The 25,531-nt window shown below is 37.2% G+C and overlaps 1 protein-coding gene across 2 annotated transcripts in view; it reads left to right on the top strand.

The window, feature by feature from the left end:
- iPLA2-VIA (calcium-independent phospholipase A2 VIA) overlaps nt 1-25,531 on the top strand; it is a 173,291-nt gene that overhangs the window by 59,195 nt on the left and 88,565 nt on the right. For both annotated transcript variants that reach the window (XM_090386690.1, XM_090386689.1), the window contains exons 6-8: nt 13,288-13,384; nt 18,208-18,390; nt 22,597-22,855. In XM_090386690.1, coding sequence (XP_090242816.1) covers nt 13,288-13,384; nt 18,208-18,390; nt 22,597-22,855 — 539 coding nt within the window. The remainder of the gene's footprint in view (nt 1-13,287; nt 13,385-18,207; nt 18,391-22,596; nt 22,856-25,531) is intronic.

Genomic DNA, 25,531 nt, shown 5'->3' with positions numbered 1-25,531 from the left:
GTATTTCCCCATGTATAAGATGCACTCTTTTTCGAAAAATTTGGGTTCTAAAAACTGGGTGCGTCTTATACAGTGGTTGTAGATTTTTTTACTTGCATTTCCCACTTTTTCGCGCGTGTTGTCTTTGCGCTCATTGTTTTCACTTGTTACCGGTATATTAGGTTATGTTTTGCCACGTTCTGCCCAGAAATAGCTCAGAAAAGATTTTCGTATAGTGCTGAATTCAAGATAAAAGTGATCCAGTTTGCAAAAGTGAATGGAAATCATGCTGCTGAACGTAAGTTTGGTCCTCCTCCAACTGAGAAAACAATCCGAGACTGGCCATGGGAAGAAGAAACCCTAAAACGCCACGGCAGAAGAAGGCCATGAGAGACAAGTCAGCAAAATGGCCTGATTTAGAGAGGGAATTGAAGATATGGATTGAAGAGCAAAGGGCAATTGTAATTCCTGTGTCCACAAAGATGGTTCAGCATGAGGCAAGAAGAATTGCTGATGAAAAAGAAGTTACTGATTTCAAAGGAGGACACAATTGGTGCTTCAGGTTCATGAAACGGAATGGACTAAGCATGCGTACATGCACCAGACTTGCCCAAAAGATGTCTGAAAGCTATGAGCAGAAGATCCTTGAATTTCATCGTTTTGTCATTAAATGTCGGAAGACACATCACTTTGAGTTGGGACTGGTTGAAAATATGGACGAAGTCCCCCTTCAATTTGATGTCCCAAGTAACAGAACTGTTGATAAGAAGGGGGTGAAAACTGTAATTGTGAAGACAAGTGGATACGAAAAGAGGAAAAGAGCCATTATACAATTGTTCTAGCTTGTTGTGCCGACGGAACCAAGCTGCCTCCTATGCTGATTTTCAAATGCAGAACAATGCCAAAAGAAGACATTCCTCGAGGAGCGATTGTCCACATTCATGACAAGGGTTGGATGGATCAGGATGGGATGAAGATCTGGTTTGAGAAAGTTTGGTGGGGCTCACGCAAACCTGCCCTATTGGTGCTTGATCAGTTCAAGGCACACATAACAAAAAACACAAAGAAGATTGCTGCAGAGCAAAAAACAAAATTTTCCGTCATATCTGGAGGCTTGACATCCCAGCTCCAACCACTTAATTTCAGCATTAACAAACCCTTCAAAGCTGCCATGAGAGACGAATGGAACCAATGGATGAGGTCTTCTGAGGACAATTTGACACCAGCAGGAAGAAACCAACTATGGGAGAAGTTTGTACCTGGGTGAAAAGATCCTGGGGTAATATCAAGATTGAGATCGTTGTCAAGTCATTTAAGAAGTGTGGCATTTCAAATGCCATAGATGGAACTGAGGACGAGACAATATATGAAGACAGTGATTTGTTATCAGACACAGATGAGGACAAGCTAATGGAGGGGAGTTTTGACAGTGATGAGGAGTTGTATGAATTTTATGATGAATAAAAAATTTTTTTCAAATTTCGGGCCCCAAAATTAAGGTGTGTCTTATACATGGGGAAATACAATAGTTATAAGATTGGCATCATTATATATATCTCGTATTGTGAATAACTTCACAATGAGTTGCCATGATATTGCACTACCTCGAATAAGTAACTCTTCACCATAGAATTCACCACGATTGTCACAGACATTCGATTGGTTTCGTACAGTGCTACAGACAATGAAATGGCCAGTAGACAACATCTGGATAACTTTAGCACCTGCCCATCAGTCAAATAATTGGGAAGCTCAAGGAAGATCGAAGTGCGAGGAGTGTGGCTGCAGAGTTCAGTATCATCCATAGCATTGTCTCGTGCGCATTGACCTTACCTTCAGAACAACAGATACAGCTGTTCGAAGGACCACGAAAAACAACACCCAGTGATGATTGCTATATACTCCTACAGGCAAAAGAGGGACCGACACCAGACAGCGGGGGAGAAGAAATCCGCTCTCCCGGGGCTGAAAGGAGCAAAGATGGAAAACAGTTCTTTTCCGGCCATCCACGAAAAACAACACCCAGTGATGATTGCTATATACTCCTACAGGCAAAAGAGGGACCGACACCACATAGCGGGGGAGAAGAAATCCACTCTCCCGGGGCTGAAAGGAGCAAAGATGGAAAACAGTTTTTTTCCACCTTTAGAGCCATCGAGCTCAAGACTAGAAAATGAATCCGAAAATGACTACTCTCAACCAAAGAGGTTGAAAACAACCACAAGAGGAAATACCAGCATTCCTCATACTACACTCTCTATCAGAGTTGCCTCTGAGTAAACTGTCCCCATTCCTTGTCCAAAAATGCATCGAGTCTGCTGCAGGTTCACCAAAAACAGTAAAGCGGCTCCAGTCAGGAGATCTTCTTGTAGAGACCATGAAATCCCAGCATTCCGAAAAATTATTAAACATGACTACTTTTGGCGGACAACCAATAAAAGTTACTCCCCATGCCACCTTAAACTCCTCGAAGGGGTAATCGCAGAATGGGACTTGTTAGCTGTATCAGAGGAGGAGATAGTTCAAGAGCTAAGTAAACAAAAAGTCATACAAGCAAGGAGAATTATGACTCGGAAAGATGGTGTTCTTGTTCCCACTAGGAGCATAATTCTTACTTTCAGCACTCCCATCCTACCATCATCTGTTAAAGCAGGCTATCTCCATTGCCGTGTCCGTCCTTATATCCCAAACCCACTCAGGTGTTACAAGTGCCAAAAATATGGACACTCCCAAACTGCATGTCGAGGTGAGTCAGTATGTCCAATTTGTGGATCGAAGGAGCACAATCAAACTGAATGTGCTGCTACGACTTCTGTTTGCCCAAACTGTAAGGGTGATCACCCAGCTTTTTCCAAAAGTTGCGAACTTTGGAAGCAAGGAAAAAAAATCCAGAAATATAAAATTGAGAATAAAGTGACATATCCAGAGGCGAGAAGGCAAATACTAAAAACAGATCCAAAACGTACATATGCAACGGCTGCTAAACAATTTCAGTCAACAGGTACACAAACAGATGTTGCCGTTCCCCCAAATATGTCTATCGCTAATTGGGCACGCTCCATACTCTCTGCCCCCAAACAGTGTCCTTCGCAACAAAAAACTGAACAAGCCAGTAATACCCCAATTACCATTCCAGCTAATGTAAACCCAACAGCAAAACAAAAAGTGACAGAAACCATGGTATTGAAACCACCAAATTCAACCAGAATGGATATTGACCAGCACAATGACCCAGAAGATGCCATATTGGAACTTCATGCGACTGATGAGATGGACGTAACACGTCCCTACTTTCCAAAGAAAGACAAAGGAAAATCGGATCGATGCAAACAAGTCGCAACTAAAAAGCAGTCAGAAACAAAAACAACCAACAAAACCGCCTAATGGAAAGAATTCTTCAATGGAATTGTAGAGGGTTTCGCAGTACAAAAGATGACATATGTGATCTCATCCACCGTTATGATCCAGCAGGCGTATGCCTACAGGAAACTTATTTAAATTCACAAGTGTGTCCTACTATAAAAGATTACTCTATCTTTAGAAGAGATAGAAATATCGACTCTCCAGTCCGTGGAGGAGTGGCGGTTCTTATAAGAAACAACGTACCCTCCAAACATATTGCCCTTCAGACTCCTTTTGAAGTAGTGGCAGTGCGCATTGAAATTGGCATCATTCTTACAATAGCATCTATATATATTCCTCCTAATTTCTCATTTTCTTCAGATGACCTAGAAAAACTAATAGAACAGCTACCGTCTCCTTTCTGCTTACTTGGAGACTTTAATGCTCATCATCCGATGTGGGGATCTCCAACTATTGACAAGAGAGGCAAGTTAATAGAATCCCTTCTGGACTCGTATCAACTTACTCTTCTGAACACTGGTGAACCTACCTATATTCATTTTTCGACAGGATCCATGAGTGCAATAGACCTGTCAATCTGTTCTCCTTCCGTATATACTATTATGGAGTGGTCGGTTCTTGAAAATCCACTGAACAGTGATCACCTTCCGATTCTCTGCAAGCTGCAAACACGGGCAAACTCTCCTTCACTACGTCGCTCCACTTGGAAATTTCGTAGGGCACGCTGGTATGAATATGCAACTCACGTGCAGTTAGACAATAAAATAATCCAATCTCAACCCATAGACAATGTCACAGAACATGTAACTAATCAAATATTACAAGCTGCTACCTCTGCAATACCAAAATCTTTCCCGGGGAAACGGAAACATAGTAATTACTGGTGGAATCAAGATTGCACACACGGCAAATAGTACAAAAATAGAGCTTGGAATTTATTTCGTAAATTTCCCACAACTACCAATCTAATTAACTTCAAAAGACCGAAAGCTCAGTTCCGCCAAATAAGACGAAAGGCAAAGAAAGATGCCTGGATTAGCTTTTCCTCAAGCATAAACAAGGATACAGACAGCAGAATTATCTGGAGAAAAATACAAATGCTAAATGGCAAATACATTCAGTCCCCAGCTACAATACTAAACTGGGAAGGGAAAGAGTTGTCATCCCCGGGAGAAATAGCAAATGCCTTAGCGGAATCATTCGCCAGTATATCAGCAATAGCCTCCTACAAACCAACCTTTCAGCGAATTAAAAAAACTGCAGAGCAGCATAAGATTAATTTTTCCACGAGAATTTCACATCCATGTAACCAGCCATTCACATTAACAGAACTTTTTGGAGCGCTCAATAAAACATCAAATAGCGCTGCTGGTCCAGATGGGATCTACTATATAATGTTAAAACAACTGAACGACAGAGCAAAAAGATCATTGTTAAACTACTACAACCGAATATTCTTAGAAAATGCTTACCCAATTTCCTGGTGTCACTCAATAGTTCTAGCCGTCCCAAAGCCTGGAAAGGATCGTACCTTTCCACATAACTATAGGCCAATTTCACTGACCAATTGTTTAGGTAAAGTCCTGGAAAAAATGGTTCACGGGCGGTTAATCTGGTTCCTGGAAACTAACAACTTGCTAAATAGTAATCAGTACGGGTTTCGAAAAAACCGTTCCACCTTAGACGTAATGATAAAAGCAGAGTCAAATATACGTAATGCCTTCATAAGGGGACAGCATCTGGTGATGATTAATCTAGATATTTAGAAAGCCTTTGATACCACCTGGCGGTATGGTGTTCTTAAAGATCTACACTCTTTCGGCTTGAGAGGTCATCTACCCCAATTTATACAAAGCTTCCTATGCCATAGAACTTTTCAGGTCAGATACATGAATAATTTATCCAAAACATTTGAACAAGAGGAAGGTGTACCACAGGGTTCCATTCTAAGTCCAACATTATTTGCAATAAGAATCACCAACATGACAAGGGATGTACCAAATACCGTACAATCGTACATGTTTGCCGATGACCTCATTATCTCTACTCAATCCCAGACTATGAACACCATCGAAAGGCAATTTCAAATTGCTATAGTTAGAATAGAATCTTGGGCATTGCGGAATGGTTATTCCCTAGCAGAAAAGAAGTCTACTGCTATTCATTTCTGTAAAAAACGGAAACTACATGCGGATCCAGAAATATTTTTAAATAACAGCCTGATTCCTGTCACTAACAATTTCCGTCTGTTGGGGTTAAATCTAGATAATAAACTTAATTTTGCTTCCCATATGGCGTACCTCCGGAATACTTGTCTTAAAAACCTGAATATCCTAAGCGCTGTCTCCGCTATGTCCTGGGGTGCTGACAGAAGCTCTCTCCTACATCTTTATAGAGCTTTAATAAGATCGCGCTTGGATTATGGAGCACCTGTCTACGACTCTGCCAGGAAAAGTTCTCTATTACGTCTAAACACCATCCAGCATAGTGCCCTTAGAGTAGCCTTCAGAACATCTCCAGTTCACAGCCTATATATTGAGGCAAACGAATCCCCTCTGCATCTCAGGAGAAAAATGTTATTGTTAAATTATGCAGCAAAGATTGGAAGTATTCCAGCCCACCCCAGCTGGCAGTATCTGTTTGATCCTCAAAACACCCTCCTATATCATAATAAACCTAATGAAAACCGCTCCACGGGGATTCGACTGCAAGAACTGATGATCAGTTGGAAAATTAACTTTAAGAATATATTCCAAGATCTTGCTACTCCTGAACCTCCCTGGACTGAATTCATATCTCTCTGTGACAATTTCTTTTCAAGATGGGGAAAATCCTCCCTGGCAAATACCAACTTTCAACAGCTACATAAACTGCATTCTTTGGAAAACTCAGAGAAAGTTCATATCTATACCGACGGCTCCAAAACAGATACGACTGTTGGTGCAGCAGCAGTTTCCGCCACTTTCTTAACAGCTGCCTCTCTTCCCACTGAATGCAGTATCTATACTGCAGAATTATTTGCAATAAAACTGGATCTAGATAACATAAACAAATATCATATCAAACAATCTCTGATATATACAGACTCTTTAAGTGCAATAAGTGCCTTTCAATCTACCTTTCCTCCCACTCATCCCGTTCTTAAAGAGATCCGGTCTAAATTATTTTACCATCAAACAGCCAACTACAAGGTTATCTTCTGCTGGATTCCTGGTCATGTCGGCATCCAAGGTAATGATCGTGCGGATGAGGCTGCTAAACATCCTGACTCTGGAACTTACAGTCAACTGAAAGTTCCATACACAGACTACAAATCCATTATTAAAAAAACATGTTGGAAACAATGGTCTCACCTCTGGCAATCTCAAACCAATAATAAACTGTTCCAGATAAAAAAAAGAGCCTCAACTGTAGACTCAAAAGTTTTAGAAGGAGCAGGCGACAAGAAGTAATCCTGGCAAGGCTTCGCATCGGTCATTCACATCCAACTCATCTGCATTTGCTTTTGGGAGAGACTCCTCCTCAGTGCTTTTTTTGCCAGTCGCACCTAACAATAAAACATATTCTCATTGAATGTCCCCACCTTTCATCTGTCCGAAATTCCAGCTTCAGCTCCCTCTCCAACTTGCAGGAACCCTTAACCTTATCACATATTCTTGGTAAGGAAGCAAATTTCGAGGATCTGTTTAAGTATTTAAAATGCATAAATTTATATAACAGCATCTAATCATAACGTGAAATCAGTGATACTCAAACCATGAATAGGCTCAATATGGCCCAAGAGGCCCTTGTGCCAAAAACCTCAAATACAACAACAACCAGACAGCGGGATCCATTGCAAACCAGCTGCACAGGATGCAGGATATCGCGGTTTACTGTGGCCAGGCAACTCCACAAAGGTGACTGTTTACCCGATGTCAGTACGCTGTGTCCCTTTAACATCTGCCCATTGGAGACACCGTTTACAGTGATGCATCAAACACAAGGACTGGACAGCAGTGCAATGGGGTAAGGTACTCTTTACTGATGAGAGTAGAGATTATCTAGCTTACTGCCAATGTTGAATACACCTCTGGCATTCCCCTCCTTGAATAATTCCTCATGTGTGAATGTAGATGCAAAATATTCATTTAGTTTGTTAGCTACCTCAGCAGGATCATCAACAGTTGAACCATCAATATCCAGTGGACCAATCTGATTCATCCCATTCCTCCTAAAGTTTACATAAGTAATAGAACTCTTTGCTGTTTTTCTTTGCATCCTTTGCCAAATATTTCTCGTAATCTGCCTTTACCTGCCTAACCTCCTTTGTAACTTGGTTACAGACCAGCTTATATCTATTATAAGCTTCTGTGTCACATGTTAATTTATATGTATCCCATGCATTTTTCTTCTCTGTCACATGTCTAATTAGTTCATCTGACGTCCATTTAGGCCTAAACCTTGAACAATATTTCTTTGTTGGTATGAAAAGCCTAGTAGCTTCCAAGATTAATTCTTTGAATGCTTCCCATTTTGAATTTGCTGTTGGTAACATCCTCAGTTGGTCCCACCGTATAGAATTTAAATACTGTCTCAGACCACCGTAGTCACCTTTACGAAAGCAAAAATCCTTCCCTTTACCCTTGATGGTAGTTACCTCTTTGAGTAAATCCCACTTCAGCACACTGTGATCACTGCCACCTAGTGGTTCCTTTATCTACAGATACTTGATGCATGAAGAATCGGCACCTCCTTAGCCAGGTGGGCAGGAGCAGCAGTGCGTAGCACACGCTTCTTGACTAGACCGGGGTTCGAGCCCATTACCACCAAATACAGAGGATGTGGAAAGGTCAGGGAATGACCACCACATATCCCCGGAGCAATATGGCCTTAGTTGCTAATGCTCCTAAAAACCAAATAACAAACAAAACATGAAGAATCACTACTGATAATTAGATTAAGGGTATTACTCCCTCTAGTTGCCCCCCGAACGTGCTGCTGTAGAATACAATCATCCAATAAATCCACAAAAGCCTTGCTAGTGTGTGAGTGACCAATCCACAAGTTCTGGTCAATCTCTGGGAAATTAAAATCCCCATTATAAGACACTCTGATTTACTAGCCCACTCTATTTCTCTGCACATTATACTCATCAGATTTATTTGGCCTATAACACACACCTACTTGCATTTTTCCTTTCCCAGTGCTTATGTCACACCAAACAGACTCAACATTGCATTGTCCACCAACATTGCATTGTCCAATTGGATGCACTTCCTTAGATTTTGTGTGTTTCTTAACTAACAGCATAACCCCTCTTCGCTTTCTGTCCTATCTATCCTTTCTGTACACATTGTACTCCCCAAATTCCAGTTCTGCACTGCTTATGTCTGTGTGACACCATGTCTCTGCTATCCGAACAATATCTGCCTTTGATGTCTTGACTAGCACTTCAAGATCATTGAATTTATTAACTATACTTCTAGCATTGGTGTACATGGAAGTATACGTGCACCTGTTTCTACTCTTAGTTACCCTTACTCTTAGTTATGCTAGCCGAGTGGGTAAAGTACCTGCCCGGCAACCCAAAGGTCGCGGGTTTGATTCCCGCCTCGGGCTTGGATCAAAGTACTGCAAAAACCTTGGGAGGTGCAATATGGCCTATGGCCACAGAAGCCGATGCGCCAACAACTACCAAATCAAAAAATCAAATCAACTCTTAGTTACCCTAACACAGTTCATGTATTTACTTGTTCCACTATGACTCCCAGCAGTCCTGGAAATCCTCATTGCCTTGCTTTCCAGGCTGCTGCTCAATTGCATTTCAATAGAAGTAGTGCAAGAATCATTTTTACCTCTGCCAGCAGCCACTGTTAATCTATTTGTCCGTGTATCCCCCCCCCCCAAGCTAGCAGTTTTCCAACCCACCTAACTCTACTTTGATAGCATCAGCAAATATTCTTGCATCCTTTTCTATTTAAGTGTATCCCATCCCTTTAGAAGCAGTCTCTCCTGTTAACAAGCACAGACTAGGCTGAGAAAAATTCTACCCCTCGAGCCTTGCACAATCTCTCCAGGGCTGAATTGATCGACAAGGCTCTCATCATATACTCCCTCCTATCATGTCTGGACAGAATTGCAGACAATTTCAAATTCAACCCTTACTCATAGCTTTTTTTCTTCAGCATTGACTTGTACTTGTTAAGTAATTCCGCCGGTCTCCTACCCTTAATATCATTGGTGCCAACACTAATGTCCAAGTTTTCAGATGATACAAAAGTTGGCAAGGTTGTTAACGACAGTAAAGACAGTATGCTACTCCAACTGAATCTAGATAAATTGGGCAAATGGGCTGAGAAGTGGCAACTGAAGTTTAACATTGACAAATGCAAAGTACTGCATATGGGTAGCAATAACCCAAGAGAAATGTACAACTGTGTGGTACTACATTCAGGGAAGTGGAAAGTGAAAAAGACCTGGGGTAATTGTGCAGCCAAATATAAAGTTTGCTGAGCAGTGCAGATGAGCTGCCAAGGCAGGTCATGAGTCGTATCAATGATATATAGGAATTTTGCTAGCAGGGACAGGGAGGTGATTATCCCATTGTACAAGGCAATGCCTAGAGTACTGTCAGACCACACTGAGTACTCTGTACAATTCTGGAAGCCTCATTTTATGAAGGATGTAGAGTTACTATAACCGAGTACAAAGAAGGAGAACAGAGGAGGTGCTCTTACCAAGAAAGGCCTAAGTTCTGCAAATTGCAGTGCCTGGTGAGTAGGCACCTGTGAGGTGAGCTGGTTGAGGTGTATAAGGCTTTGAATGGGTTGAGCAAGCTGAATGCTGATGGGATTCTTCCTCTTGCTCCTTCCTCTTTCTCAGAATAAGAACCTGAGGGAGCATAGATTCAAATTGAGGAAAGACAGTTGTAGAATGGATGTGCAGAAGTTTGCCTTTAGCCAGCGGGTGGTTGATTGGTGGAACAGACTTCCATCTTTTGTTGTGGAAGTTGATAGCCTAAATAAATTTTAAGCTGAGCTGGACAGGCATTTGGAATGAATGGAGAGGTAAAATGGGAGGATTTTTTTTTCTTTTGGCTGATGCTGCATAAGCTTGCTTTCTTGCATCATATGCATCTGCTAATGCTAATTACTTAACTTCATTTGTTACTGCTAGGCTGTAGTACATTCAATAAAAATTATTTATTTTTAGATAAAGATATATTGATTGTGCCTAACAGAATCCATATTGGCAATTTCTGATTAGGAAAGTTTATAAAAGTAGTGTAAGAATAGGCTTTTTCTGAATTTCTCCATTGCTTCAGAAAGGCATAACATAAGTGCAATAGGATGATAATTGAGAGAGAGAGAGAGAGAGAGAGAGAGAGAGAGAGAGAGAGAGAGATTTTATCATTCTTTTTAATAATGGCTGGATATAAGAATATTTCCAGTTTTTAGAACAAGGGAAGAGGTGGCACGAGGAACTGGAGACTCCTTGGCATGAAAATTGTTTGTGATTTTTCTAGTCTCTTTCTGTTGAAAAACCAAGGGAGGTGGGATGTCTTTGATATTGTAGAAGATTTACCAAAATCATTTGTTGTGCAAGGAAAAAAAGAAGAGAAAACTTAAAAAGATAGTGTTAGAAGAAAAGTAAGATGCTTGTAAGTCTGCTTTATTTTTAGATTGGATTCATGTACCCGTCTATGAATCCAATATTCAGTAGAAAAGATTTCCTTAAGGTTAGTGTCCATCCATACAGTGAGACATGAAGGTATAAATGTACACAAAAATAGTATTCAGGTTTTTAAATGCCTAGAAACTTTTGTTTTAGAAGCTATACAATTTATTAACTTTGATAGGTCGAACAAGTGCTTAGCACGCAAATTAAAAGTGAACTCTGTATAATAACACCAAGCTTCTTATTTTAATAGTGCAGTTATTTAATTTAAATTGTTACAATTCAAAGTAGAATAGAGGTATTTAGATTTAGGAAAATTTATTTGGAGTTTGGGTTTTGCAGAAGTTGACTGAATGCCACCTTTTGGGTTATAACTGAACTGCACAGAGTATCATCAGATCAGTAAAACTGCAAATAAAGTTTTCTGTGGCAGTATAACTGTAAATTGAATAATTCTTTATAATCCTACTATTCCTATAGCAGCAGGCTTTATGCATGGATTTTTCCAGTTCTACAAAGTATTTGGTTAATAATCATTTGAGTGTTAATCATAAAATAGCACTTTGCCAAATATAATTACCAGATACTTTCTTTTTGTTTTAGGTTTTGAAGTTATTTTGAGTCATTCAATACAAAAAAATTAGTTCAGAATTTTTTCTACCATGATACCTTTTAGAGTTTTGAAAGTATCATATTTGCTAATATTTAACTCAGACATACTTGTAAACCTTCGAATATTTCAGACTAAAATTCTTATATATTTCTTAAATTAATATTTTGGTATTGCCCATTGAGATAAGAACATATAATCTTTTGCCAGCTTTACAGTTTTTAAAATTTCTGTTTTTGGTGTACAAATACACTATCTTTCATCATATTTGCACATATAAAATTTCAAAAACAGTGGAATATTCCAGAGAATACATAGTAACAGTCTCCATTTTCCTTGCTCCAGCTTATTTAGGTTGCTTAGTGGAATGTGGGGTCAGGAAAATACCTTGATCCCCAGAGAGGTATTATTGTAGGATGTCCCATTACAGGTATATCCTTTCATCAGATAGCAGAACAAGTGAGTCGATTATTCAAAGTAGGGGCGCCTCCGTAGCCAGGTGGGCAGGAGCAACGGTGCATAGCACACACTTCTTGATCAGACCGGGGTTCGAGCCCGTAACCACCAAATACAGAGGATGCGGAAAGGTCAGGAAATGACCATTGCATATCCCCGGAGTAATATGGCCTTAGTTGCTAATGCTCCTAAAAGCCAAACAACAACAGCAACAACATATTCAAAGTCAACAGTTGGAACATGATATATAGCAATAGAAGATAGAGAGTAATACTATCGTTCACCCAAAATGCAAACATTTACATCAGATGATCATTGATAAGTTCCAAAACCCTTGGGTAGTTTTTTCTAACAGAAACTTGACAGAAATCAAACTCAGAAGAGAGAGATTAGCAGCAAATGCTGAATGCTGTTGGACCATTATTATCAGAAAGATATTGGTGTATAATAGGGTATTGTGCAGCTGCAAATTGCTCTCAAGCTGTCACTTCATTGCTACATCCAATGGCAGTCATGGTACATAGTACAGAAGCAATGGATCTTGCAGTAGTTAGTATAGAGTAACCATTCTAAATAATTAATTTAACAGGTGGATGTGCCTAGATTTGCTGCATTCCCAGGGAATAGGGTTGCACTGTACTCACAGCAAAATTTTGTGATGGTGGCATAATGGTCTGGCTTTGTTTTTTTTGTTTTGAGCTGGACTTGGTAATGTTGCATGGGACTATGAGGGTTACTTGAGATATCCTTGACCATTCTGTCTTATCTGATATGTGTGAATTTCATATAAAATGGTCTTTTCAGTCACAGATCAATGTGTCCCACTTAAATTAGTATTTGGAGATAATAATAATATGAAGAATTTGCCTTGGTGAGCTAAGAGCCTTGAATGCTAATTTAATGAATTCCTCTGGATTGTTTTGGAACAATGACTGGAGATGCTTAATTTTTGTGAATTAACTAGCCTTTGATCTGTACCCACAAAAGAATTCTTCTTCCTCGATACAAAAAACATTTTCAGAGTGTGTAGTACAAGATTTCTGTTATTGTTAAAACCCATGATGAAATTGAAAAGCAAAATTTCACATCTGGTGAAATTTTGCTTTTCTAAAATTACGATTTATTTCTCTGATTCACAATACATATTTGAAATATAGTGTAGATGGGATATTATTTCATACAATATATAATTGCATGAATAATTATTTACTTTTAACTAGATGTGCTAGAGAAATCATTGATTCACACCCAAACTTGCTGTATTCTCAAGATATGAAATTTGGAGGCACACCACTTCACTGGGCAAAATCTCATGTGGTAAGTGTATATAGTGCATTTGTATTGTAAGAATGTACACTCAATTGGTGATTTATTGTGAACACATCCTAATATTTTTATGACCTTTTGATCCATAGCAGCATGGATTCAACAAGATGATAGCAGTGTTTCTATACATTTAGTTAAGGATAATGGAACTATGGGGAACGTATTTTGGAGGGGCCCTTTCAAACTCAAATTTAGATGTGGTAACTGTCAAAGCCAGAGAATAGCCATTGTAATACTTCTAGAACTCTAGAACTTCTAGAACTCTATATAATACATACATAGACAAAATTTTAGACTAGTTTTTCTTATATATTTCATACTTTGGAACGGAACCCCTTTATTACTATGGGAGCCATAACTCACTATTCGCGACATTTCTCAGGAACGTAACCCCCGCGAATAGCGGGGGTTTACTGTATTTAACTTAACTGAATTTTGCATTGGATATTATCTTCAATAAAATCCTAATAGCCAGCCTAGTCCTAGTTGCTTGCAATGAAACAGCTATCTTTCCCGCTGCTAAAATTAATTCTTTATTTTTTTATAATTGTTCTTACAGTTAAACTTGCAAGTCCTAAATTATGGCACACATCCGCTTGTCATTGACCCAAATCGATTCGCTTCAAAACGTCTAATTTAATTTTTAAATTCAGTATTTTTCTTATATTTATAGTCTTCGTACTGCGCCCAGACGTTGTTGCTTTTTCATTCTTATCGACCATTATTAACTCTTCGAAAATGTTACTGCGTTGGTTGCATTAATTATGATACAATGTTCGAGTTGTTGTTATTTGGTTTTTAGGAGCATTAGCAACTAAGGCCATATTGCTCCAGGGAGCCGTGGCCTAGTGGTCAGGCGCGCGTTTGCATAAGTACACGTGCAAGAGTGACTGGGGTTAAAGCCCGTGACTGCTGAATACGGTGCTGTTTCTTGTATTCTGTCTATTTTGTGAACTCCTCTAACCATTTGGTCGTCCCGGAGTATGAACAGAAAATTTATTTGTATGCGGTGGTCATTCCCTGACCTTTCCGCATCTTCCATATTTGGTGGGATCACGGGCTCGAATCCCAGTCTAATCAAGAAGCGTGTGCTACGCACTGCTGCTCCTGCCCACCTGGCTATGGAGGTGCCCAATGTTTGAGTAAACTGTCTGTTACTCACAATGTCTAATACTGTAATGAGTGATGACTAGACTTCGGATAAATGCATATAACGCAAATATTACAAGCAATATACTTGATCATTTATTAAAATGTTGATCTTGGAACTACGTAACAAGTCACTGTACTGCAATTAAATTAGCGTGTGAGAAATTTCACTGAGCGTGGGAAAATTTCTGAAGTCGACGTGGGAAACGTTTTAATGCTGTTTTGGTATTCATTTTCAAGCTATCGACTCCATCAAATGAAACGATATGCCAAAGATGCAATCTGTAAAAGAGCGTTATAGTGATCTGTGACAGCGTTATAGTCAGATACGGGTTATAATATTAGAACAGCGTTATAGCGAATCAGCGTAAAGCGAACCGCGTTATAATGGGGGCCTGCTGTACTTGAGCATACTACCACTATAATAGTCTTAGATCGGGACAAGCTAGTACAGAACTCACAATTCGTGCCCAAACCCACAATCACACTCCTTTAATTGACTCCACTATCACTTATAAGCCTTAAAACCAGCCACAAAATTCTTCAATATGAAGCCCTCATTATCGAATGGTTTCGACACAATACTAATTTCAACATCCTAAACGCAAAACTTCCCTTTCACCTTTCCTCGACTTGGAATCTCTCAAATCTGAGATTCCCACATGTCCCAAAGAGCATCACGAGAGTATAGAAAATTCCTTAAAATACAGCACGCGTTACTTCTCATTTAACACCGCCAACTAAAGACGTTATACTTAACGAAAGTCTGTCGTCACAACTGTTGGCAATATCAATTCTTTTATGTTCCAGATTAACTATTTTCTACTTTATGACAACCAAGGATGGAGTAGTGCACTTCTGCTTCCTTGCACTTATTTTAAAATTCCGTTAAATTAAATCTGATCCCACCTTAATGCATTAACTTAACCATTCCACCTTATATTTAGCCATCAATCTTTTCATAAAACTATTGCAGATTATATTCAAGGTGAGTACTGCACTTTAAGCATTTCGCTATTTTTATATTTAGTGTTTATAAAGTTTAAATATTTATTTTTTATCTATTTGAAATGTTTACTAGTTGTCATTTCTATTTCAAGCAATTAATTTACAAGAAAAATATTGAAATACATTTAGATAAGTAAACATTTACAATTTTTGGAAAAAAAGGATCATGGACCATAACATGATGTGGTATGAACTTTCTACTGTCGTTTTTGTTTTTTTGCACATGCAATTTAGTCAAAATCAGTTGATTTTGTTCATTTTTAAAATTGTTTAAAAGTTTAAAATTGTTGGCTAGAGATAATTATAAATAAAAATAATTATACCTGGTTTATAGCTCCTTGTAATTTTTGCTACTTTTGCTTGAAAGTAAAACCCCAGATGTCTGTAAGTTGTTTAGTATGTTGTAAGTTGTTTAGAAAACAAATATGTCTATTTGTTTTCTAGTTACCCATTAAAAATCACTGGGAACTGTATAATCACTGTTTCTTAAATACTTTAAATATTTTTCTTTAAGAACTATTTGCATATTTTTTTGAACAAAATGCCTTCTGATTTTGCCCCAACAAGTTTCTGTGTGTTATCCATCTTCACTTTCTGCTGTATTTCTTTAAAACATGATCACCTTGAGTGCTGATATTTTCTTTTGTTTGTCATTTTTAAGTAGGCAAAGTCATAAGACTAACGTATGTATGCATTCACCTTGAAATGAAACATAAATGTAAGCAACTTGCTAGTGCCTTTTAAACTTGAAATGAAACATAAATGTAAGAATCTTTAAACAAAACAAAGTGCAAGCATCTCTCAATTGCTTTAGCAATATTACATTTATATGCTAAAGAGTAACATAGTTTAGTTAGTAAAAGTTACCTGTGCATTTTATTTTGTTTATCCAACCTTATCTGGCTGTGGTCCTGGCATAACATATTTGATCACTGGTATGCAGGTTATGTGATCAAATTTGTATGACTCAGTTAACAACAGGCCACACAAAAATTGTGTGGCCTGTTGTGAACTGAGTGCTAGTTTAGGCCACTATAACAGTTGTGAGTTTTAAACTTTGCTTGCCACAGAGTAGCTGCTGTAGTTTGTTTAATGTAGAGTTACCTTATGTGGGTGTGCATGCTTACCAGAGAGATTCTTTGCATTTCAGAATAAATAATAGTGACAGTTAAAATGCCTACCATGAAAGAGATTATTTCAGGTGCACGAGTAAAACAGGCGCCTCTGTAGCCAGGTGGGAAGGAATAGCAGTGCGTAGCACACGCTTCTTGATTAGACCGGGGTTTGAGCCTGTCACCACCAAATACGGAGGATGCGGAAAGGTCAGGGAATGACCACCGCATTTCCTGGAGCAATATGGCCTTAGTTGCTAATGCTCCTAAAAACCAAATAACAAACAAACAAACAAACAAACAAACGAGTAAAACAAATCATTGTGAAGGGATTCACAATATGAAATGTATAACAATGCCTACATGCAAACTTTAATTTCATTATAGATGCATATAATATGTGCTAAAAACATTTACTATATATTAGTGACAAAGTAACTTTTCATATAACTTTCACATGAAAATAATGAGAGATGACTTACACATAAATGGGAAAGTTATCTCTCACAATATTAGGGTGTGGCATTCTGGAAATCATCACCAAATTATTGAGCATTAAATGGAACTCCTCGAAAAAAATGCATTTTGTGCTGTTTTACATCAGAAAATTTGACTTTTTTTATTTTTTATGGAACAAGAAAGGTAATCTGCAGGAACATTTCCCAAGGGTACGTCCAATAACTGGCTTACGCCTCAGTTTTATAAATATTTCACTGATTCCATCTTCCAGAAAATGGGGTGCTACTTCACTTTCATGTGGATGTGTATAAATATCTCAGTAACATGTTGCATTGGATAAGATACTGAAAGAAATATGTGATACTTCTCCCCCCCCCCCAACAAAGCCTCTGGATACATATGACTCCTTTTGTGGGACTCCAGAAAGGATACCATGTCCCATCATTGTCAATAGCATACCACAACTGAAATGCAAGATCACTAAGATGGTGGTATCATTTGCTGCATGCATACTGGCAAATGTCTGGAGAGAAATTGGTGATCAAATTGACATCTGCCATATGAATTATGGAGCTCATTTTGAAGGCCTGTAGAGCTCACAGAAAACTTTCAGATAATTTGTGTCATATCATAACTGAGATATAATTTTTCAGATAATTATGTCTCAGTTATGATAAATGCCAAATTTTAATTTGTATGATTTTTTTTAACTATATTATTTTCTAAATTACCCTATACAGTGATGTTTTCTGACTTAGGTTTAAATCTTTAGTAGGCTGAAGAGTTAATTGCAGGTTTGTGAATTTATAAAGCAGTTTTATTCTAATAAAGTTTTGTATCTTTAGGTTTAAAAAGCCTACTAAAGCCTCTTTAAACCTCAGCCTACTAAAGATTTAAATCTTTAGTAGGCTGAGGAGTTTATCTCAGTTTTGTGAATTTATAAAGCAGTTTTATTCTAATAAAGTTTTGTATGCTCAAATGAGCTATAGCTCATTTGAACTATTTTGTATGCGTTCAAATGAGTTCAGATGAGTTATAGCTCATTTAAACTCATTTTGTATTCTATAAACTGATCTACTATTTCAGGTACTTGAATCACTCATCGAATTAGGATGCCATATTGATGCTAGGAACTTTCAAGGTGATACAGCCCTTCATATAATGGTTTCTCGTAAGCGAGCAACTTGTGTTCTCACACTGCTGAGTTATGGAGCCTCCATTGATCTTCCAGGAGCTGATGGTCACACTCCTCTTCATTTAGCTGTCAAAGTAAGTTTCTCCACTGAATTGTTTTAATTTATTTTTATTTCTTATAGAGTGCATATATACAGATAGATATATCTTGGTTCCTTTTTTAAGTTATTTTGCATAATGTAGTATCATTATGTTCACCATTTGGCATCTTTCATTTTGTGGAATTAACTTCAAGTGTGATGGCATGTTTGCATTACCTGGGTACCTGCTCACCCACCGATGAAAGGCCAACAAGCTTTTAAACGGTGCCGTCCGGGTGGCAGTGCCCACTGAGAATAAATAACAGTAATCTTCTCTACTAGAGAAGCATTACTTATTTGAAGTAGAGTGCAATACCTGGTATCTCGTTGTGAAGGTAGCCACAATATGAGATATAATTAAAACAATGCCTTTACACTACATACATAGTTTAATTTTATGGGTTAACTATGGTATATCTACACCGATTCTATATGGTAATTATATAAGAGACAATTATGTTTGACTAATATTAATTATTAATTATTAATAATTAAAAATATTAATTATAGTATAAAAAAAGCATTTCACTGCATTGAACTTTTTAATTTGGATGAATATAGAGGACTTAGCAGTAATATTAACACTACTCTGCATTTTGATAAAAGTTCACTTCACTGCTTTCTCAGAAAAGTGTGTTTCTGAATCATTTTCTAATATTTATTTCAAAAATTACTTCTGTTTGTTTCCATCACATCAAGTTTCTTCAAAAATCATGAAATAAAATTTGATTTTTCACAAATTTTTATAATTTTTGGCAGAATTTGTGCACCAAAATTATAACAAAATGTTACTCTTACCAGACTTTTATATTTAGATACATGTTGAAAACACTATTAAAAATGGCAGTGTAGTAAAAAGTCCACTTAACATACACCTCTCATTTTAAAAACTGATCTGCAATGGGTAAAATTTTCATTTCTTTGATTTTCTTGCAGATCTTTCTACTTTACAGTCCCCCTTCAGCATCCAACAATAGTCAGCTATCATGCTGACATTCCACTTTCCCTGGTATCTCATCTCTATGTACATATTTAATGTCTTGGTAAAACCTCTCACCCTGTTCTTTGCTAACACTTCTTAGATTTTCTGGAAAGTACTCAATATGGGAGTGTAAAAATTGTACCTTGACATTCATTTTGCATCTCAGCTTCTTGAAGTTTGCTAGCATATTTTCGTCTATTTTCTTTAATCTAGATCCTTGTTGTTCCCTAAGAAGTTCTCAACAATAGACCTGAATCTAATCCATGCCTGTTTTTCTCTTTTATTCATAGTTCCCTCAAAATATTGGTCCCTCATCAGTTTGAAAATTTTAGGTCCAACAAAAATACTTTAATCTAATATAGTTGGATAAATACATCTTGTTTTATCTTTTCTTGGGTGATGGATGGGAATTTAATACAAAGGTAGTTGAAAGTTGGACCTTCCTGAGGTAAAGCTTTCACAAACTGTTTCTTCAAACCATGTTTGATGTGTAAGCTGGAAGGAGGGCAAGTTTATGAACTATGTTCTTTAATCCAGGCAACAACTGTCCCTCTTTGGCCAGATCTTGACATCACTTGGCTTACTCCTTGCCTGACTGTCCCAATCACACAAAAGCAAGACATTTTTTGTAACCACATTGCTGCCCAAGGAACATGCCTATTACTTTAAAGTCAGCACAGACCAACCAACCATGTTCTTTGTACTTAATATAGTCAACAACTTCAAGTTCTCCTATGTTTCTTTCAAATGCACAGAGTGAGCTACTGGAATTGAGCCATATTTATTTCCATTGTGGAGCAATACACCTTTGAGACTCCTCTTTGATGAGTCTGCGCTCCACTGTGTAGGATTGTAACTAATTATATATATATATATATATAATATTAAAAAAATATTATACAATAGTTATTATAATATAACTATATATACTAATTATATATACTTATATAATAATTTTATTCTTTATATAGAGATACTAAATAAACATCAATTATAGATCACCACAAAATTAAAAAGAGAGCATACAATGGATACTGTAAACCTTTTTATAATGAAATAAATATATAAATAAAAAAAAAAAAATCAGTTTAAATAAATAAACCCAAATTACGTGGCACCCTGGTTGAAAACCACTGTTTATAGAGCGATGAAAAGTACTGAAGCCTGCAACAGATACAAGTTGATCTGTAACAGTACCACATATAAGGTTAAGGAAGCCAAGGCGGTGTTTGAGAAAGCACTAGCTAAGAGAGCAAAGAATGGGGGATGGAATTTTTCATGTGTGTGAATACAAAGAAGAAGAAAACGAATCAGATTGGAACTTTGTGTACTGGTTGTGAGAAAAATCTTAGATAGCCCAGCTGATGTTGCTGATGAATTGAATAGATATTACACATCTGTGTTTACTGAGAAAAGACCCTTTATGGCGTGGAAAGGCAAAGGCTATGAGGCAAATCATATGAAATTAGTGATTTTGAAATTACAGATGGCTGTTTATTAGAAAAACTTTTGAGTCTAAAACCTAGACTTAATGGCATATACCCAATAATTTTGAGGGAGGCAGCCAGAGCTGGTTCAGTGGTATTGAACCAACCATTGAGGTTAATTATGAGGGCATCTTTGGACTTGTGAGTGATTCCATTGGAGAAATGCCAACATATTGCCAATACATAAAGGTGGTTTTAAGAGTGAAGTTAATAAATACAGACTGGTAAATCTGACTTCAATGGTAGGGGAAAATCTTCAAAGAAATGATTAGGAGTGCAATCCAGGGACATTTAGAAAGAAATAGCATTCTGAAGACACATAACATGGTTTTGTTAAGGGGAAAATCATGTTTAACTAACCTAATAAGCTAGGTTAGTTTATTAGGTTAGTTAAGTTTCCAGCTCACAAATGACAGTTATTTGTGAGCTGGAAACAATTTCGACATAGTTTTTATGGATTTTGGCAAAGCATTTAACTAAGTCCCTCATGATAGGTTACTCTATAAGCTGGAACATGTTGGGATTACTGGAAATATTCTAAGATTGATTGCTGGGTGGCTGCAGGTCAGAAGGCAGAGGGTTGTGATATTCTTTAGATTGGTGTAACATCAGAAGTAGTCTGCCAAGGATTAGTTCTTTGGCCACTTTTGTTTCTGATTTTTATAAATGACACTGACAAAGGAATAAAGCATGTAATGTCAATATTTGCAGCCAACATAAAGATTGAGAAATTGGTTATCAGTGCCAAGCAGTGTTCCTTCAGCATTATCTGAACAAGCTTCCAGGATGGTCAGAAAAGTGGCAGCCATGTTTTAATGCAGCAAAATGCAAGGTCTTACACTTGGGGGTATAGCAACCTGAAAGTAAATTACACATGGTGGGGTTGAATTAAAAACAGTAGAGGAAGAAAGAGATCTGGGAGTCACGATACAGAAAGATATGAAGTTTTCTGAGCAGTGTTAGCAGGTGGCTGGGAAAGCCAATATTGTCCTATCGATGATTTATCTAACATTATCTTGTAAAGATAGGGATGTCATTATCCCACTGTATAAGGTAATTGTAAGACTGCATTTGGAATACTGTTTCCAAGTATGGGGATCTCATATGAAAAAAGATGCTGAGCTTCTTGAAAGGGTCCAAAGATGGTGAACTTGCATGGTGAGATCGGTAAAGGGGCAACTGTACAAGGAAAGACTCCAATTATGTGGGCTACAGAGCTTGGCAGCCAGGCACTATAAAGGATTGAGGTTTATTAAGCTCTGAGATGGGTTAGTAAAATGAAGGTGGAATTTTTACTGTTATAAATAATTTAAGAATTAGGGGTCATAAATTCAAATTACAGGGGAAGAGGTTTAGACTAGATTGTAAAGTTCTCTACTAGCCAATGAGGAGTTGATTTCTGGGACAAGTTGCCTTCAGAGGTAGTTGAGGCTGACAGTTTGAATAAATTCAGAGGCTAACTGGACCTATGTAAGGATGGAAGTGCATAATTTGTATTTTCTTATCTACTTTTTTTTTTTTTTTTTTGAGTGTAGCAAAAACCTGTTGTTTCCTTGCACTATATGGCTAATTCTGATTACTAACTAGTTCATGTTATTTGCAGTTAATGCAATCAGTTTAGCAATTGCAAAATTTAGTTTAGACTATTATTAATAGCTCTCTTTTTTAATGGATTAGTTATTTAAAATAAGAAAAGAAAATAAAATTATTAAAATAAGTTACTTATTTTCAGTCTGGAGATATAATACTTGTTCACACATGCTTATCCTTTGGAGCCAATGTTAATGCTGTTAACAGTAGAGGAGAAACCCCACGACATATTGCTGCTACTACAGAAAAGAAAGGTGCATATAAAGAAATTCTGTTTGCATTGCATTCGATTGGTGCCACCAGGTGTAATAAAGGCAGTTCTTGTACTGAAGGATGTTCCTTAGGCGGAACATTTGATGGGACTACTCCTGAGAAGAATCCCTTATCAAATGTGCCTAAGTGTAAGTATTTCTTTAAAGTACTTTCTGAGTTTCAGCTCAGTATCATTCATTAAACATGCTGTAAGTGTATTCAGTGTAACCTTAGATCTGCAGAAAAGTAGTTCATGCAGAAGTATGGCAGTAAAAACAAAAAAAATAAAACTGAAATAAATAAAGGTTAGTTGATTATTTATAGTAGTTTTAAGGACTGACTTTTATGAAATGGAAGGAAATATTTGGCTGAAGATTTTTAATTTTCTTATTGATCTAGCAGCTCCAATTGGGTGACTAAATTGTGGTTGTCATGGGGTTTAGGGAGGGAGACTTTTGAACTACATAACACTGAAGCACATGACAAAGTTCTGATTTTATTATGTTTGTTGTATTTACGATATCATTTGAATCCATGTGATTAAGCCAATTTTATATTAATATGAATTATATTGAAAAAAAAAATTAATTATGAATGAATTTAACATGTGAAAATGATATCATAATATATATTTTGTTCCTTAATTCCAAAACAAATATATATTTGTTATAATAAATGTAATTACTTTTATTTTTCAATATCGATTTGTTAAAATGAAATTATTAGTCTCTGCCACTTGTCATTTTTTATATCTCATAATCAATCAATAAACCTGCAACATACTTCTCAGCTTTAAAACCTATTTTTTTATATACATTATATGAAGATTAAGCAGAAAGTTATGTCTCCTAATTTTTATTTCATGTGATTTACAAGCTGCAAATGTAAAAATTACACTATATGTTCCCACAAACAGTTTTTGTACACTTTCTGTATGGGTCTCAATTTTCTGGGACACAGAATTGTTAATTGATTACTTTTCATTGAAAACCCCAATAATAGGAATATTATGCCAGCCTTATGCCAAAGTCAAAAGCTGCAATTTGTGAACAAAAAAAAATGAGGAAATTTGGTTCACTGGGTTTTGCTTCTGCACAATAATGCATCTATTTGTAAAGCCCAGTTGCACAGACTAAAATTCATGAATGTGGATTTGAACAATACCCAACAATTAACCCCCACCACATACAGCTGAAATCCTGCCCCAAGTGACTATTATTTGTTCAGAAATCTCAAGTCTCTTGCGTGGAACTCATTTTAAAGATGATGAAGAGCTGAAAGCAGTTGTGGAAGCTGGATGCCCAACCTGAAGGGGATTTTTTTTTTTTTTTTTTGAAAGTTCAACTGTTTGCAGATTAAACTGTTTTTTTTTTTTTTTTTTTCAATGCATTCACCCCATTGTTCAATACAGTAAGTGTATTGAACTATGGGGTGAATGCACTGAAAAAAAAAAAAAAAATGTACCTATATCAACTTTTGTTCTCAGAACTTTTTGACACCCATCATGCATTACAATATAAACCTTCATGGTCACAAAGCCAGGAGTTAATTGTCATCATCATCATCAGCCATTTTCAATCCACTGCAGGATGAAGGCCTCTCCAGCAACTTTCCAGTTCCTTCTGTTTTGAGCACTGGCCATCCATTTACTACTCAAAAACTCATGAATTTCATCTATCCATCTCCGCCTTTGTCTTCCAGGTTTTCTTCTAGCTCCTCTTGGGTACCATTCTGTTATTTTCTTAGTCCATCTGTCATCATGTCTTCGAGCTATGTGTCCTGCCCAAGACCATTTTAGTTCTTTAGTTTTGATAAGAATGTCCTTTACTTGAGTTTGCTGCCTAATCCATGTGTTTCTCTTCTTATCTAACAGTCTGATTCCCAATATAATTCGTTCCATTCTTCGCTGTGTAGTTCTTAGCTTCTCTTCCATTCTTTTGGTGAGTGCCCAAGTTTCACTTCCATAAGTCATGGTGGGGAGTATACATTGATTCATTATTTTACATTTCAGACAAACTGGGATATTGCTCTTCAGTATGTGACTATATTTCCTGAATGCTATCCATCCAAAATTTATTCTTCTCTTGACTTCCAGCCATTTATCATTATTACAGCTAATAACTTGTCCCAGATAAGTATATAACTCCACCTTTTCAATTACTGCTCCTTCAATCATTATTTCCCTTTCCGTGGCATACTTGTTCATCATTACTTTTGTTTTAGCCATATTCATCTTTAGTCCAAAATCCTTACTAACTGTGCATAACTGATTAAGATTTTCCTCTAATTCTTTGGGATCGTGGCTTATGACCACAATGTCATCTGCAAATCGTAAATGGTTTAGGTACTCTCCGTTCACATTGACTCCTTTCTGCGACCAGTCTAATCTTCTGAAAGCTTCCTCAAGGGCAGCAGTAAACAGCTTCGGAGATATTGTGTCTCCTTGTCGAACTCCTTTCTCGATTTTAAATTTGCTACTGTCTTTGTCTAGTCTAATAAAGGATGTAGCACTCTCATATTTTCTTCAAAATCATAATATATGGAGTATCTATGCCTTGTCTTTCCAGTGCCCGAAACATTGCCTTATGCTGTATGGAGTCAAATGCCTTTTCATAATCCACAAATGCCAGGCATAATGGTGTTTTATATTCATTTGCTTTCTCCATTAGCTGTGATATTACGTGAAGGTGATCCATAGTTGAGAATCCTGTCCTAAAGCCAGCTTGCTCTTTCGGTTGATTCTCATCAAGTATTCTTTCTAATCTGTTAGTAATGACCCTTGTGAACAACTTGTAGATATGGGATAACAAGCTAATTGGTCTATA

This window comes from Mastigoproctus giganteus, chromosome 12, assembly GCF_048544385.1.
Source record: "Mastigoproctus giganteus isolate SK-2022 chromosome 12, ASM4854438v1, whole genome shotgun sequence".
Lineage (NCBI taxonomy): Eukaryota > Metazoa > Arthropoda > Arachnida > Uropygi > Thelyphonidae > Mastigoproctus > Mastigoproctus giganteus.
The sequence above is the reverse complement of the archived record's forward strand: the minus strand, read 5'-3'. Positions and strand labels throughout refer to the sequence as shown.